The sequence below is a fragment of the Cyprinodon tularosa genome, unplaced genomic scaffold, assembly GCF_016077235.1.
Source record: "Cyprinodon tularosa strain WSP-4 unplaced genomic scaffold, ASM1607723v1 ctg1046, whole genome shotgun sequence".
Lineage (NCBI taxonomy): Eukaryota > Metazoa > Chordata > Actinopteri > Cyprinodontiformes > Cyprinodontidae > Cyprinodon > Cyprinodon tularosa.
In genome coordinates this window covers 179,150-192,016 of record NW_024037834.1, presented here as the reverse complement: position 1 = coordinate 192,016, position 12,867 = coordinate 179,150, and the positions used below count along the sequence as shown (strand labels likewise).

Below are 12,867 nucleotides of genomic sequence, written 5' to 3'. Positions count from 1 at the left end.
GAGATGACATTTACATTTGGAGAAAAAGATTCCCAACTCATTGATGATCTATGGTGCCATGTGATCATTCGTGTTGGTCCACTGTGCTTTCGGGCATCTAGCATCTTGAGCTTCCTTCTGCTGAATATGGATATTCTGATTTGATTTTCTTGGCCTCTGCTCCCACTGCTAAAAGTACCAAAGACTGTTTCAATGACCAGGGTGTTACTTGATAGGCCAGCTAACTGCCCTGTCCTTTGGAGATAATTGACAAGAGGAAGATAAGAGTCCAAACCTAATAATAAAGATTACCCAAAGGCAGCTAGCAAAGCAATTTTGGAAGGTGGAACGGGATCATTTGTGCAAAAGGAGGCAAAACCAGCTCCACTGATTTTTATGTTAAAAAATCTTTTTACATTTACTTAAAAAAAAAAAAGGAAAAATTTTTTGGATTACATTTATTGTAAGAACCAAATTCATATCAAAGGAGGACATAAAGTGTTTCACTCCAACTGTAATATATCTCCATTGATATTTGTTTATATTTACTGTAGTCAGAGTCAAAAACCATTTTAAGGATATTTATATTTTATGGAGATCTACCTCTATAATCTGTTCATTTTACAGTCTAAATAACCAACTTAATTTAATTGTAATTTATCTTTTAAGAATGTTAAATAAATGAAGAAAAAAGTTAAGATTTTTAACAAGAAAAACACGTCTGCTTTATCAGCACTAAAATGCAGCTTATATCTCTGACTAGATAGAACACAACCGCTGAAGTTTTTACCTCTCCTTTCAGGGAGTCTTTGCTTGGCGATGACGAGGGTCCTGAGGCGAAAGCCCCGGGAGGGTCACGCTCTTCGACCGCTACCCGCCTGTTGAGGCCGGGGTCGCTCGTGGGCCGTCGACCCGGGCACACGATGTCAGAACTGCGACTGCGGACCAGTCTGTCAGGGAAGGAATGGCGCTGCTTTGACTGCTCCAGCTCAGACTGGGCCAAGTATTGGGCCGTGCAAATGGAGTGCCGCACATCCGGCCCCATGGCACTGGCTTCAGGGATGGGAGGATCTGGGGGAGGGTGAGTGGGCCTGGCGTAGTGCACCTTGGGTCTGACTATTGTCCCTGTGGAAGAGCCTGAATCAATAAGGAAAGGAATTAGGAAATCCGTAAAAATGTAACAAACAGCAATTTTCCAAGTAATCAACTAGCTTCCTTAAGACTTCTGCAGACGCACATTAGGTTTATAAAACATAATATTTCCCACCCAAAAATAGAAACTTATAACGTTTTTGAAAGACAATTGAAAACCTAATCAGCAGAAAAAAATACTCCTTGTGTGCGGGAGAGAGCTAAAGAGAGATGTTGGTGGGAGATGAGCCCTGGGTGGAGGTAGGCCACCTGTTCCAAGGGTAGACTCTCTCCTGAAAAGCTTCCAATGGCAGCCTTGTGCCATAAGCACAGTGGGACGAGGGGACAGTGCCAAACAGCCTGGGGTGAGGTCTCTCAACCTGTCATCCCCTCACTTTGCCATAGAGACACAGAAACCATCATTCCTCTCACACAAAAATAAATAAAATTAAAAAAGCAACAACCAAGCCTGTGAATTTAGGGTGGTGAAAATAAAAGGACTGTAAATTTACAGTCATTTTTACTATGTTTCCAAGGCTGCATTTAAAAAAAGATGAAATTGTCCAGAGAGCTGTTTCCAAACGAAATTTCTTTTTGTTTGTACACTTGTGTAAACAAATGGCAAATAAAATCTGTCTAAGTCTAAGATACAGCGTTATTCAGATTTAGCTCTGCATTCCCAATTATTTGGTTCTTACCAAGATAAGAAAAACATATTTAGGGTCACATTATTTTTCTTTTTTTAAAACTATTTCCAATTTTTAGTCTTCAACATGTTTATTTCTAGATTTAAAAATCTAAAATCAAGAAATCTTGTCAAGTAAAATGATGTTTCTGCACCGATGGATGATTTCGCTTTCTTTGAGTAGCTTTTCCCTGTGATTTTAGTCATTTCTTCTTGATTTTATGCACCCCTTTTTTACAATGCGAGTTCCAACTGAACATGTTACCTTCACCGGAGGAGAGCGGATCGAACATGGCGAGCAACGAATCGGCCTGTGAAGGTGGAGATGTCAGCTGGTGGGCTCCTATAGATGCATGAGAGAATGAAGAAAATATTCAACTGGAATTTTTCAGATAGGTAAAATAGAGAAAGTGTAAAAGTTGAAATCACAGGGATTCCTCAATCAAGACCATGCTGATAAAATCTGCAGGCAATTCGAATAACCCTATATACCATATTAAAGGCATTTAATATATACCGTATATTATACTAAAAATGTATACCAGGTTTAAAGGCATTTCTTTTTAACCTTTAGTCTGAAAAAAAATCAACTGCTATCACACTGGGTTTTACTAATCGTTTAAATCAGAGCAAATTATTACAGATGAAGGAAGCTATCGATTAATAAATTAAACTTAAGTTAACCGATCCTATCAATCCACCAACAATTAATTGATACGCGGCTATTTTCTTACAAGCCTGAATTTTCTCTTGTATCAAGAGGATCTTTATTTCTAGGGCTAAATATTTCTTTAAACACAAATAAAACACAAAGTAAAAATGTGTATATTTTAACTATTTATTGGGCCAGCAGTCAGTGAATCAAATACCGACTAAATAAGCAATGAAATGTTTTCTTATACATCAATAAACTAGACCTATTTAAAAGATATAACAAAACATAAAAATACCTTAATGAAAAAAAAGATATATGTGAAACGATTATGATTTCTACAACATTAAAAAAAATCCCTTCTTAGTTGACTGTATCAAATAATCAGACGGATGTACTTTAATCTAATAAAACATCAATTGACAAGTAATCCTAAATAGATTATTTAAATTCCCAACCAAGACCTGGCATTGGCCTTCTACATTAGCAACCATTATTAACATGACAAAATTGAACAACAGTTTATGTCCCACAGACTTTCCAAAAAGCAGCCCATATTTTTAAAACCAAAATGTTCAACAAAGGTTGAAAAACTGTTGTTAAAGGTTTAGCCTTCCTGTTATTAGCTAAAACTCATATTCTCTATTGAAGCAGCAGCCTGAAAGAACAGCAGATTAATCTCCACAGAAAATGAAAGCCGGGTTTGTGCTTCCTTTTGTGTTTTAAGCATCTATCTGATCCTAAAGGTTGGCAATTTTTGTGACAACTTCAGTGACACCTTTTACACTGAAGAGTGTTGCTGTTAATTTGACCCATTAGTGCGCAGAATAAAAAATTGGATTTAGGGGTTGTTCAGCAGGCATTTTTTATTTTTTATAATCAGATTCTTATTGGATCGCTAATCACCATGAGTCTATCCACTTTGTTTGAAAAAAAATACATTATAAATGTACTGAAATGCAAGTATAAGTTCTGAATAAACAAACACAGAGCAGATAGAAATAATTTAATAGTGTTGTAGTTAAAAAGATCTGCCTAATGTGGATTTGACCACACATTTAACAGAGACAGGTGAGAAGTAAAGTTGTCCTACCATGACCCGACTCCTCGCCATCAGGACTGGTCACAGAGTCCTTCCCGCCGAAATCTGAGCTGCACTCGGACCGCAGGTCCTCGATCTTGTTTGGGATGTCTTCTGAGGTCGCACTGATACCTGTAGCACACGGTGAGGACAAAAGCAAACTCAATATCACCTCTGCAGATAGATGTTTAAACTTGGCAGTAGTCAAATGAAAACTGCATGTGCAGTGGTTTTAAAAACAAAAGAGGAGATTTTTTTTCTCTTTTAGACTTTGCTGTATTGTTTCTCTCTCAGGTGGGAACCCAGTGGGAACTTTAAATTGGTAGCGTAAGCTCCCATGGGTTAAGGGAAAGACACGGATAAGAATGATCATCAGAAGTGGGCTATCCATCGGCGGGATCCTGTGGGAATTTCCTCCTGTGAGCTGAGCCAGGAATGTCACCGCTGGCTTCTTAATCTAGAATACTGCTTCATGTACCTCCAAACTGCATGTCCACCTGAGCCCACGGACAAGACAACCGGCATTAACCTTTGTGTCATTTGGAAAAATTTACACTGATGCAACTACACAGGTTAACTACCCTCCCGGCAACATGACCGCTCTAAACACAAAGAAACAGAGACAGAGTGGCTGTTTTTTTTCTCTCTACACTAACACAAGAAAGTTCGATTAATGGCTATCTAAAGTACAAAAAAAAAGCATGGGCAAAAGGAGAAGCAACTATTTGTTTTGCATTTGTTTCCTCCAGATTTTTACCTGAGACAACACTGAGGCCTGGTGTACTGGGTCTCGAGCTGACTTCTCTGACCTCTGTGTCATCTGAGGTGCTGCCGACCCCAGAGCAGCTCTCCAGCTCCTGCAGGCGTTCCTCCTGCTTCAGGTCTTGAGCTTCTGCAAAAAATAAAAGAAAAAAAACTTCATAAAAACTTTTTTTTTTATACTTTTCCCTCAGCTCCTGAGCCCTGCCAATCAACTGGCTACAAAAAGGCTCATATATTTTCCCTTGTTTGCACTAAAGACAAAAAAGAAGCTTTAAAAACAACTCAACTTTTTCAACATAACCCATATGTCAAGCTAACGACGACAAGCAACTAAAATACAGAAATAAAGAGCTTGATGCATTACTTTGACAGCAACAATTAGCCGATCGACCCCATGAACGCTCCAGCCCCACAATACTCACAAATGAGCATTTATAAAATATACTTCTTTGTTATGACTTCAAGAGTAGCATAAAAACACACATAAAATAACACAGCAAAGCCTACATCATTATTAGCCTTATAAGTACCAATCTAAACAATCAAGTCAGTGCATTCAGTGCCTTGTCTACCCTGCAGTGCTGTTGGGTCCAAGCCAGAGGCTTTATTCTAGCAGCGCTGCTCGTTTGCATGCTCGTTAGTAATAATACGTTGCTGAAGTGCTCTTTAGAGTGTAGTTTTCTGCTGCCTAGCCATGAAACAAGCACTGCGCTCGAACGGAGCGCGATTTCACACCATTATTGAGCAGAACAGGGGCAGCAAATGGAACAAAAAAAGCAATCAAGACACTCTTGCATGTCATTTTTGTTTCAGTGCACATATTGAAATAGTGTAGTGCTTTAATTAACACAGGCCTAAGCTTTTCAATGAAACACTAAAGACTGTTAATAAAACTAAAGACTTTCAGAAAGTATTTGTACTTAAACTTAAAAGATGGGCACTACAACTCTAATTGGTAAAAGATAAGAACAGATGTATGGTTTACAAGGATGCAAGGAAACTGTGTTGAGTGCTGATATTAAAGAAAGAAAATTCACAAAGTGGTCTCAAAGTAGCAGCTTGGCAGGTCTGTCCACTTAAAGAACTGACAGCCTATAGGCTGACTGTAAACCGAGGACAGCTGCTGTCCTTGTGCTTCCCTCCCTGCTGCTGTCACAGGTGCAAGCACACCTGGTGGTCCCTCTAAGGAAACCCTTAGCTGCCTTTTACTGGCACAAGCAGATCTGCCCTGAAAGACAAGCAAGTGCAAAGAAATATGATGACAGATGCACACATACGTTGCTGGTGTGGAATGTAGTGGAAACCACACCTGGTGTTCCTCCTCACCACCCCCACTGCTCTAAAGAAGCATCAATATGCAGACACGCGTGTTCAAATGCACATCTGAGGCTGTCATGTACTCTAAGCACAACAAAAGACACTAAAACCACTTTCAAACATGTCGGCAGAGGGAGAGTCAACCTTCCTTTCCCCACCTGAGTCACTGGGAAGGACCTCCACACTCCAGGCTTCGCTTGTGGTTTCTGAGATGGTGGAGCCGTAGGGGTCCAAGAGAACTGAACTGGAGCCAGGAAGGCACAGCAGGCTGCCGAGCATGTTCTCCGCTGCTGCCCCTGAGAGCACGAGACAAACGGTTAACGTCCTTAAACAGCATGGAGCAGCTCTAATGTCAGAGAAAAGGCTGAGGCAGCAAAAAGCTGCAGCAGTGGCTTGATAATACAGACAAATTTAAACTTAGAGCAATAAGTGCAAACATGTAAATTGTTAAAAGGCACATACAGATGTTAAGAGGGCAGTTAGCACTGAAAAAAGCTTTGAAACTTAGTTTGGTGAAAAATTTGTGCATTTAGGCCAGGGTTTGACTTCGTGTGGACGGGGCCATAATTAACAGGTTAAAACATGTATACAAGGAGGAAAGGAATCCATGTTGATGAAATGATTATTAGAATGGGGACTCTCGACTGTTTCTAAGATTCAAGAGCTGGAAAGAGGGATCTTTGACTACTTCTAATGGCAGAATCCCTGCTTTTTTTCCAGTTTTAGATCATTTATTAGATGAAAGAACCTCTTCAGTTTCCTGGCAGAGCGGACCATCAGGAAGGATTATCCGATATACTTTTTTTTTACCTCTTTTTGCCCTCTCATTGGGGACATTAACTATGGCTCCTTGTCCAGCCTGTTGCTAATGAGAACTGGTTTCTTTGTCAGTTTGTATTTACATCTCCATGAGTGAGAGTGACAAATTAGCAAATAAAGATTAAGAGACAACGATAACCTGAAAACACTTACATGTGAGGTAGGAGGTGTGTCAGTCATATCTGTTTTAAAGGACTGGCAAGGAGGTACCAATTCTGTTCTTAAGGCTTTTTATAGACCCTTTTCAAAAGTTATGTTGCATTTTTGTGGGCGGGGCTTAGCTGGAGGCAGAAAGACTATGATGTAACTGTGAGACAAAGGGTCTTTACTTTACTTTGGCCCCAAAAATTTCTTTGCACATGGTAAACAGTTCCAGGTTCCAGATTTTAGCTATCATGCAATCACTTAAAGAGATACTTTTAAACTCAACAGCATAATTGTTCCAACTTTAGCAAACCAAATTCATAAAACACGAGATACACACACAAACACACTAAAAGGTCATGTGCATTTCATACTGGGACACCACTGGATGCACCACTGTGCCAAGGGTCAGGGGTTAATAGGAACTACTCCTCCCAAGATGGCCTCTGGGGCCACGACTCGGGAGCTGCTGATTAAGTGCAGCATAATTCACAACCAAATTACTGCTTCATTTGTCCTCCTAGAAAGTCCCTCTACCTTAATTCTGTGAGCCATGACTTAACAAGGCAGAAAAAAGCAGAAGAGGGAGGGAGGGACAGGGCAGGTGTGAGTGGAAGTCAGTGTCCACAGCTTGTAACCAAGAAGTCAACGTGTGGTGGGTGGGCGCCCTGGTTAGAGAAGCTTCCCCATCGTGGACCAAGCATACACACTGTGGGCACATCAACATGCCAGCATCCAGGCAACAGTGTGTGCTGCTTTTGGCAGCGGCAGGCCTCTCCCTGACGGTGGGAGCGCTCCAACCCGCTGTCCATGTTTACAGTCTTCAAGGTAGGGTGCAGAGTACTTGTCTTTCAGGTGGATGATTAAATGAGTGGCACAACAAGAAGTGAAACAATTAGAATTTCTGCCTCATTATCATGGTAATCTTATCAGAGGGATAATGAGGTATTAATGGATATTTAATGTGCATCTCATAACCCAATCCCTCGGAGAAAACACATAAGGAAATCGCTGTAAATTCACTTAATGATGGAAAAGTCCCCCAACGCCATATTCCGAAGAATGAAAAATGGTGGATGCAAATGAGAAGGAACCAAGGTCAATAAGACTGTGGGGACTGAGTGAATGTCAGCGAGGAGAGGGGGAGAGAAACAAGCTGGGGAAAGATACAGTGAGGGTCTCTGCCCGTCTCACACAGGCTCAAAGAGCCTTCCTGCTCACTGTACTGTAAATAAACTTATTTTAAGCTCATTTAAAATATTAGTTCCTCACATTTTGGCCTAAAAGAACGAATTAAAAACAAGACACTCAGGAAATACTCTATAAGTGACAATCATTGAATAGAGTTAATATTGAGGTCAGAGGGGTAAATAAGTTGGCATAAAAAGAAATCTAAAAACAAACTACATCGATACATCTTATTTTTTAAAATAGTAGGTTATTTTCCTTAACTTGTTTGAAGAAAGTTAAATCCATTGAAAGCTTTGAAATGAACTGAGGATCATTGTTGTAAAAGATAAAGGCACATAATATATAGGAACAAAAAGCTTTCACGCATCTAAAATTAGAATACTATTGAAAATTAAGGCAAATTCTTCATTTTTCAATACAGACTTGGCCATTAAAGGGTTTAATATTTTTTAAATAGATTATAACAGAACTAACTATTTCTGTTTATTTGTTCATAGTTATGAATTTATGTCAAATAAATAATAGTCGACATAATTTAGAAGATTACAGATGGAAGTAAATATATGCCTTAGATAACTATTATTGTCAATTATATACACAGAGTGTATATAATATGAAATTTAATTTATTACAGCTCTGACATTGCCATTGGTGCAAAAAAAATGCATTGATATAGAAGTTCAGAGCATTAAATATATATGGTGCAATTATGCAGTGTTTTGGTTTGGTGTCGTCAGTTTGATGCAGAGTCTACGGCGATTGTAGTTTTAAAAAATCCAGAGTTCCAGAGAAGCTTAGGTTGCCAGTCTTTTAAGATATTTCCAGCTGTTTTTATTGGGAACATGTCAACAATACCTGGTGTTATGATCTTCGTATAACTAATCAGCCAGGAAGCTCAGGTCTGTTAAGTGGCAACAATGTAGATGAGCTAAAGGCCGTTATTAAAGCAATGTGGGATTGCTTTAGACCCCATCAGGGCTTCAGGCTGCTTTGATGCTGTGCACTGATACAGTAATTCAGCCAGAGTCCGTACAAAGTACTGATTTGGTATATCATGCTCTGTAGACAAGATTCTGTAAATTTGCCGTCATCATCCCACTTGACAGAAGTCAAATACTTGAATTAGATAGCTAATAAAGATCAATAAAATCCAAGGTTACTATTTTTTTATGAAATGAATATATTTATCTTCTACCTGTGTTTGCACGGGGCTACGATACATAAAAAAGTACTCTTGGATGCTCTTTCACCCAAATACCACAAGGTGATGACATTTCTCTCATGTCCTTAAACAAAGATGGTCTGTTCTGCAAACAAATGACTAGTGGATGTTCATTAATTACCTTTTTTCCCCGACTACAGAGTGCAAGTCTAAATGAGAAACACAAAAAAGCTTCTGCACCTGCTATTTCCTGCAGTCGATCTTCATCCGTATTTGGGTCAAAGTCGCTTCCAAGGACGTCGGTGCTCCAGGTCTCACTGACCGTCTCAGAGATGTCCCGGTCATCCGTCAGACCCATCATATCTCTGAGCTCAAACTTGCGCAGTTTGTCATCCAGGTTGTCCTGAGTGGTAGCTGAAGGAGACAAACCGTCAGTGAACCAGACTGAGCCATCTTATTTTATCTTCTTTGTTTAGGGTATTTGTATCCTGAATATAAAGATACATGTATTATATAAATAATAAACGACATTCAGAGATACAGGTAAATACCCTGTTCGTGCTCCAACAGCTGCAGTGCTTCTACCCCGTTGCTCCCTGATGGTCCAGCTCCCGACTCAGAGACAGACTCTCCCTCCAGGTCCAGAGAGGACACGGAGTTGGAGCGATTGGACGGTCCTTAGATTTAAACGGATGAATAAATATCAGGGAGTCAGCAGGAGGATAATACACAGACCTTTTTTAACAAACTGGATGCTGCTTTATAGTTTTTTTTTTTGTTTTTTTTTATTGATACTTAAATATTTTAAGTTACTTTACAAAGTTGCTAAGTAGACATGCTTTAACTGTTTGCCATCAGGCTGCAGACTGACCCTCTGAGATTCCCTCCAAGTTGTCGCTGCACAGTGAGAAGCGAAGGGTTTTGTCTGGTTTGCCGTGCAGCTTGGTATCATCAGCAAGGCCGTCCCCCTGGGGCCCATCAGCCATCTGCAAGTTCAAAACCTGCAGAGCAGTGGAGAGATAAACAGACAGCTTATAGAAACCAGCACTGAGCTCTTGCCTAGGCATGAGTCATTCTGATTAGGGGGGTTACTCAATTCAACACTCTTCAAATTTCATTTAAAGGACAAAATTAGTTTTCCACAAGACATAGCTTTTCTTTTCCCTTTCTGCCTGCCTTGTTTTCATAGCGTATAACATCGCCAGACACACATGGAGGAATGTAGAATGCCTAGTGGAGACTGTAAGAGGTCTCACTCCCCTTTAGTGACAGGAAATAATATTGGGCTGAATTTATCACATCATCATCTCCTCTGCAAATGAGTGCATTAATTCAAGTCCCATTACCTCATTCTCTGACATCATCCCAGGGACAGTTTGAGGACCAGTTCCGAGTGAAATTACTAGCACCTCCTCTGGCATCAGCTCTTGCAGGGACTCCTGGGAGCCGGCCTCTGCCTCCCCCTCCTGGGCGATGTTAGTACGGCTACGGCTGCGAGCAGCTGCTGGGTTAAAGTTTGCAAAGGAAAGAACCTTGATTTCTTTATTTCAGAAATATCAAACTAAAAGGTTAGAAAATTAGAAGAAGCAAACTATGCTCTGGTAGTAATGGTATTTCTATAAATGGATATGGTTTTCACTTTTAATAAAGAAGTTAGTAATAAAAATAATAAGTAACTGAACACTGTTAGGCATGGGTCGGTTAACAGTATAAAGCTAAGCTAAGATTCGAAAAAATAAGGGTGTCAAATGCTTCGACCAATCACAAGTCTAGAAAAATTTTGGAGTTTTCTCCAAGTAAAGTGAAATGCACTGCTGCCAATGGCACAGCAGCTGCTGCACACTGCCTGTCAGCTTCCAAATATTTTAAGCCACAGGTAGTCATGGTTTGTAAACTAAAGAGCCCCCACCCATTAGTCTTAATGGATTTATGTTTATGCCAAAGCAACACCTGGCAAGTCATGACCTGCATCCTTATTAAAAGCCCACAGCAGACTGGCTACCCAAGCAGACAGATCAACTAATCAGTCAGCAAATCTCAGCTAGTTAACAATAGAGCTGAAAATAGGTAGAACATATGATCTAACAATAAAATCTCAATAGAAATCTCTAGTTCAAACTGCTTTGTAGATTTCTAACTAAAAACTAAAACAAGAAAATATGTCAAATTTAACATAACTGTACAGTAATAACTGTGCAGCATTGAGTTTGAAGCATCTATATATTAAGATTTTATATATTGTTGAGAACATAAGTGCCATCAGAAAGGAAATTTGAATTGCCCAGAGTAAATCTAAATATGCAAAATTCAAAACTAAATGTATTTGATCAATTAACAAATCCACTAAATTGAAACGGTATTTAATTACCTTAAACTGAACAAAAAATATATCTGATCATTTGAAACCCAAACTAATTGTCTTGGAAAATGTATTATGTCTGATTAAAGATGGAGTTTGACTATTTTCACTTTCATTTGTGGAATTTAACCTAAATTCTAAAATACAGTTTTTATTTTGTGCCACATAACTTGGAAAAACTAGACTAATTCAACACAGATTCACATCACATCTGTTGTGGCATCACCCATCTTCTATAAAGCTGTCTATTGGAGCAGTGGCTTATCTGTAGCCGAGGGAAAGCGGCTGCATAAGCTGATCAGGAAGGCCAGCTTTGTGCGTTATCACAGATCCTTCTTCCCAGCAGCTGTAGAACTCTGTAATCGTCACTGTTCCTAACAACCTCAGTAAGTTGTTACATTCATGCTGATTTTTGCACAGTTTCTGTCCTAGTCAGTTAAATAAAATACTGCTGTCATTGTTGCACATCTCTGGTGTTGCTATTTTTTCCACATATTTTCCTAATTCTGTCACTTATTGTGTTCTCTTTATACACTTTTAGGTTCCAAATGTGTGTGACCACATTTGCTATTACCGTTTGCTGCTGCAGTAACACCACAATTTCCCCACTGTTGGGATATAATAATAAAGGGATTTTCTATTCTATTCTACTCTATCACATCATATGCCTTGCAGCAAAACTCTCAGGTTTGTATTAAATGTATTATCTAAATAGGAAGCGTCAAATAAACAAATTTGCATGTCTCCGTCTACACAGACTGATACGGATGATCTTATCCGGTGATATATATTAAATGGTTCCTACTTTAGCATGGCGCGCGAGTTTGTCATAGGCTCCTGCAGTATGGAAACTTAAAATCTTAAGCTAACAGCAACAAGTAGCATAGCTGTAACATTTAGCAAATTATTTGTTTACCTGACACTTTAATACAAACCTGAGCAATTAGCTTCTGGTCACTAGACACAATGCGGGGGCATCACTAGCTCCTGCGCTCTTAACTTTTTCAGATTAAATGCAGCTGCATATCTTCATTAAATGCACAAAATCAGTTTGTGTCTGATTACTCTGGTTTTTCACAAGAAACAGTATTTGTGGATAAAAAAAAATAAAAAATTTAGAATTTGAAACTGAAAGTGAAATTGGTCAAACTGAATTTTCAATGCAATAAAACACATTTGAAAGAAAATTGGCTCCTTTTCAAATGATTTAATACAGTATAAACTCAGTGAACTTTAAATCAATGCATTTAATTTTCAAATTTTGCATTTATAGATTTAGTCTGGCATCTGATGGCACAAGTTTCTGTCCATAATTATATGACACCATGAAACTGATCATTTTCACCTTAGGTTAACATACCAGGAGAGTGACCCACCGCCCCATGCCTAGCGTGTATTGTGTCAAAGAAGCAGGTCATTTGCTTGGCTGCTTTAATGCAATGTGAACAAAAGCTTATGCTTTGCTTGTTATGTGCTCCCAGGATATAAAGGAAAAGCTAACAAATCTGTTTTTATGCCTCACTGTGTTCCAGTGCAAGTTATTCCTAAATTGTACTAAAGTTAATAAAACTCCAGGAATTCAAAT

The 12,867-nt window shown here is 39.2% G+C and overlaps 1 protein-coding gene across 3 annotated transcripts in view; it reads right to left on the bottom strand.

Annotated features, from left to right (window-relative positions):
* Positions 1-12,867, bottom strand: part of gapvd1 (GTPase activating protein and VPS9 domains 1) — a 54,090-nt gene that overhangs the window by 20,407 nt on the left and 20,816 nt on the right. For 2 of the 3 annotated variants that reach the window (XM_038283444.1, XM_038283462.1), the window contains 9 exons: positions 10,270-10,424; positions 9,795-9,924; positions 9,475-9,600; positions 9,164-9,337; positions 5,766-5,903; positions 4,286-4,420; positions 3,541-3,660; positions 2,061-2,138; positions 770-1,116 (listed from right to left, as the gene is read on the bottom strand). In XM_038283444.1, coding sequence (XP_038139372.1) covers positions 770-1,116; positions 2,061-2,138; positions 3,541-3,660; positions 4,286-4,420; positions 5,766-5,903; positions 9,164-9,337; positions 9,475-9,600; positions 9,795-9,924; positions 10,270-10,424 — 1,403 coding nt within the window. Of the gene's footprint in view, positions 1-769; positions 1,117-2,060; positions 2,139-3,540; positions 3,661-4,285; positions 4,421-5,765; positions 5,904-9,163; positions 9,338-9,474; positions 9,601-9,794; positions 9,925-10,269; positions 10,428-12,867 lie in introns of all 3 variants that reach the window. The other variant, XM_038283452.1, reaches the window with a different exon arrangement.